The sequence below is a fragment of the Acipenser ruthenus genome, unplaced genomic scaffold, assembly GCF_902713425.1.
Source record: "Acipenser ruthenus unplaced genomic scaffold, fAciRut3.2 maternal haplotype, whole genome shotgun sequence".
Classification (NCBI taxonomy): Eukaryota; Metazoa; Chordata; class Actinopteri; order Acipenseriformes; family Acipenseridae; genus Acipenser; species Acipenser ruthenus.
This window is the reverse complement of record NW_026707276.1, coordinates 10,824-15,731: the sequence shown is the minus strand read 5'-3', so window position 1 is coordinate 15,731 and position 4,908 is coordinate 10,824. Positions and strand designations below refer to the sequence as shown.

At 37.6% G+C, this 4,908-nt stretch overlaps 1 protein-coding gene across 2 annotated transcripts; it reads left to right on the top strand.

Moving 5' to 3' along the window:
• Positions 1 to 262: 262 nt before the first annotated feature.
• LOC131725099 (uncharacterized) lies at positions 263 to 2,899 on the top strand. 2 transcript variants are annotated; one of them, XM_059018632.1, is made up of 3 exons: positions 263 to 878; positions 1,223 to 1,723; positions 2,264 to 2,899. In XM_059018632.1, exons 2-3 carry the CDS (start codon positions 1,244 to 1,246, stop codon positions 2,525 to 2,527), a joined length of 744 nt encoding a protein of 247 aa, XP_058874615.1. In that variant the 5' UTR covers positions 263 to 878; positions 1,223 to 1,243; the 3' UTR covers positions 2,528 to 2,899. The 2 variants fall into 2 exon arrangements, with proteins under 2 accessions (XP_058874615.1, XP_058874614.1); XM_059018631.1 differs by having other exon boundaries at positions 263 to 1,723.
• The last annotated feature ends 2,009 nt before the right edge of the window (positions 2,900 to 4,908 follow it).

Here is a 4,908-nt window from a genome sequence, read left to right as displayed (position 1 = left end):
AAATGCAGATATGTATCCACTTAGGCAGCTGGAACTAAACTGAACTGGTGGGCTTAAGGCCCCTGTATTTATACTACTATTTATGTTACTGGAAAGTTCTAGAAAGTTCTAGAAGTTACTCCAAGTTTACTCAGCACTGAATCTATCTGGAATGTTCTGGAAAATAGGTAAATTTCAAAATATCACTGTCCTGGTCACAAAAGCAAAGTTTGTGGGGAATAATAACCATGTTCTATACTTTTGAGGCATAAGCAATTCGGAAATAACACTTACTACCCAGGAACCAAAAAAAAAAAAAAAATTGTTACACGGTGTTATTATTATTATTATTTGTTTATTTAGTAGATGCCTTTATCCAAGGCGACTTACAGCGACTAGGGTGTGTGAACTATGCATCAACTGCAGAGTCACTTACAATTACATCCCACCCGAAAGACGGAGCACAAGGAGGTTAAGTGACTTGCTCAGGGTCAAACAATGAGTCAGTGGCTCAGGTGGGATTTGAACTGGGGACCTCCTGGTTACAAGCCCTTTTCTTTAATCACTGGACCACACAGCCTCCCATAATAATAATGGCCAGCTGGTTTGGGTTTTCCCCAGACTTATTTATTCATTTTATTGTCATTGTTTGTTAGCCTACTATTAGTAGTTTAACTACTACTGCAGGCACCAACGTTAACAGCTTAAACTTAAACTTTACTGTAAAAAAAGAGGCACTATAGTTTGAAATGCCGGTACAGTGGGTGGAGTAATATGCATTTTCAGTGAGAGTTGACCCTGCCTTCAGAGGACGGAGATGAGGCAAAGAGAGGCTGCTGTGGATGTAAAGGGAGTTTCTTTGGAAGACTGCTCTTGGGCACCATCTAGCTCTGGCACTGGTAAATCCATCTCAGTTACATATGTGAGCAGGAGGATGATGGGAAATGTAGTTTCATGCGAGGTCCATGCGGGTACATGGGAACCATCAGTGCACCAACAAAAATATCCACTAATCAAAGCAAATCAAAGAGATAAACTAAACATGCAGTTAAATTAAATTCCAAAACACTTAACATTGTGTAAGAAAATGTAGGCCTAAGTACACCCTTGTTACACATAGGAATATCTTGAATTTCAACCAAAATATAAAAATGTACATTTCTGGTTTATAGATGGTTGGCTTTGTTCGTCCCTTGATTACACGTCTACAGTAAAGGATAATTGTTCTAACATTTATTTATAGATCAAGACATACCAGTCCAAAATGGCGGAGATAGAAGACATATTTGAGGGAGTTGAAGAAGCCATTGATGGAGCTGACGATGACATTGAAGACCTATCAGAAGAAGCACAAGAGGAAATAAAAGCAGAAGTAGCTGAAGCACGAGCAGAAGTTGCAGAGCTTTCCAAAGTTAGCGAGACCTTAAAAACCTTGATTCAATACGTCACAACAAGTATACCAAAAATAGTAGGATTTGTTGTGAAAAATTTAGCTATCGGTGCTATCTTGTGGGGTGTAAATGTTGTTCTTAACAAATTGCTTCCCGATAAACAACAATCCAAGGATGTACAGAGAAAGCGTGCTGTGATTAAGGCATTAACCGCAATCATTAAAAATGAAACAGGCCTCAGTGAAAAGCTCCTAAAGTGGATGACAGACCACAAAGATGATATGATTCAACTGGAAGGATTTGAAGTACCAATGGAATCAATTATTCAGAAATACATTGGACCAGTATCTGATGTACGTAATGTTTTGCTACTTTTTATTTATGTTCTATTAACAATATATACAGCAGTTATCGTCAAAAGTTTACATACATACAATGGAAATGAATAATTTCTAGGAGTTTCTCTAAAACCCCAAAATTGAGTTCCTGCCAGCAGAGAGAGAATTGAGGCATCCACTTCATTTATTATTAAATGTAGTAGTAACCTAGTATCAGTTGTAAGAATTCCGTTTGTGTAATATTTAATACCAATTCAGATTTTAGAACATACAGCAGCAACAGGGTAACACTGTATTTTAAGCAGTTATTAGGGAGTTATTAACAATGTTTTTCAGGAACCAATCCTATCTAATACTATAGCTTTTCTCTTATTAGCAACCTCTGGATAATGGCAACTTTTTGATGGCTACCAAGTGATTGTTAATAAGCAGCATTTACCATGTGTATATACTTTCGTGGCCTGCCTACTACATCATTAGAAACTGAAAGGTAGGGTATTAAATACCTCTTCTGTGCTGATTTGATGTTTGATATTTCACAATTTGATGTTTTAGGCCGTTGAGCAAGCCTTCAAAGTTGCAAACTCACTCACGAAAAAGATTGACGGGAAAACCCAGATCAACATCCCAACAGCAGAAGACATCCAGCAGTTCCTTGCAGCTGCCGATGCATTTCTCCAAGCCTTCAGTAATTTGATTCAGTTTGTCTCCACACATGTTCAACAGATTAAAGAGCTTAAAACCTTTCCATTGACACAGGCAGACATTGACTCTCTTAAAACTCAGCTGGATGATGCTAAGGCCTTACCTTTGTGGTAAACAAAAAATATGTCTTGACTTTTGATAATGTATAGGATCAAAAGAGACAGGCACACACTGCTCCAAAAGCTTGCATTTTTCTCATATTCACGATTAAAACAGCTAATAATAAACTCTGGAAAGTTAAAATATTCAAAACGCAGTTTTTGTTTTCTGGTATAACTGTTTATTAACATAGACGTGAATGATTAAAACACAATTGTTAATAGAAATACAATGCTTGAGCTTCAACTAAACACGACAAGATTAAAAAAGCAATATAATTGTGTGTATTTTTCATTTTACCATTTTTATTCTTCACAAGTATAAATGTTGTTGTGATATATGTGACTCATATTATTAAGTGGCTTCTCATTAAAAAAAGAACAAACATATGATGTCAAGGCTATATATAAATAGCAACAATGTTGGTATGTCCATTTGCTTTTGCCCTTAAGGCCTAATTACAACATATACTAGAATGAAAATGTTTTAAGTTATAGCCTACTAATAGAGCATCACATTCATGTTTAGTTGCTATTTTTAATCTCAAATATATTAATTATTTTGACATATCTATCACTATCATGTGGCAGTCAGTCAAGGTCATTCTTAGGTGCAAAAAACATGGCCACAGAATGTACCAAGTGGGTATGGCCATGTAACTGAGAAAATAATGAGAAGAGTTGAATGTGTTGAAATGTGTTCACTCTAGAATATGTTGAAATTAGGCCTTTAAGGAGGCAAACAACATACATCAGAAGTGATTAGGTCTGATGAGCACGTACAAAATGCCAAAAAATAAAGATATAGTCATTGCTTTTACACTCACCTAGTTCTGAGGTGTTTTATTTTTTGTTCAGGAATCAGTCTTGTATTCTTCATTACCTGCAAGGATGAAAACCCACACACACACCCCCACATATACCACCCACCCACCCACACACACACACACACCAACACACACACCCACCCACCCCCCCACCCACCCACCCACACACACCCACCCACCCACACACACACACACACACACACACACACACACAGACAGACATACAGGAGGATGCAACATTGACAATGGATAATTGCAAAGCATATGACATGGTTCATTTAGATTTCCAGAAAGCTTTTGATAAAGTCCCGCATAAAAGATTAATTCTCAAACTGAACGCAGTAGGGATTCAAGGAAATGCATGCACATGGATTAGGGAGTGATTAACATGTAGAAAACAGAAAGTACTGATTAGCGGAGAAACCTCAAAATGGAGCGAGGTAACCAGTGGTGTACCACAGGGATCAGTATTAGGTCCTCTGCTATTCCTAATCTACATTAATGATTTAGATTCTGATATAGTAAGCAAACTTGTTAAATTTGTAGACAACATAAAAATAGGAGGAGTGGCAAACACTGTTGCAGCAGCAAAGGTCATTCAAAATGATCTAGACAGTATTCAGAACTGGGCAGACACATGGCAAATGACATTTAATAGAGAAAAGCGTAAAGTATTGCATGCAGGCAAAAAAAAATTATAAATATCATATGGGAGATACTGAAATTGAAGAAGGGAACTATGAAAAAGACCTAGGAGTTTATGTGGACTCAGAAATGTCTTCATCTAGACAATGTGGGGAAGCTATAAAAAAGGCCAACAAGATGCTCAGATATATTGTGAGAAGTGTTGAATTTAAATCAAGGGAAGTAATGTTAAAACTTTACAATGCATTAGTAAGACCTCACCTTGAATATTGTGTTCAGTTCTGGTCACCTCGTTACAAAAAGGATATTGCTGCTCTATAAAGAGTGCAAAGAAGAGCAACCAGAATTATCCCAGGTTTAAAAGGGATGTCGTATGCAGACAGGCTAAAAGAATTGAATCTATTCAGTCTTGGACAAAGAAGACTATGCGGTGATCTGATTCACAATGTCGACCCAAGGGACTTTTTCGACATGAAAAAAGAAACAAGGGCCAGGGGTCACAAATGGAGATTAGATAAAAGGGGCATTCAGAACAGAAAATAAGAGGCACTTTTTTACACAGAGAATTGTGAGGGTCTGGAACCAACTCCCCAGTAATGTTGTTGAAGCTGACACCATGAGATCCTTCAAGAACCTGCTTGATGAGATTCTGGGATCAATAAGCTACTAACAACTATATGAGCAAGATGGGCCAAATGGCCTCCTCTCGTTTATAAACTTTCTTATGTTCTTCTGTTTTATTCCCTCGGTGGGTGGGACCAAGTGCAACTCTGGTATAGAGAGTTCAGTGATACCTACCCAATGGGCAGGCATATCTCATACATAATGTTCATTGGTGGTCGTCTTCTCTTTCAGGGAACCAGGGTTACATTAAGTTCTTCCATCAGCGTTTTAACTTTATTAAGAATACTACAGGCAAGTCGCT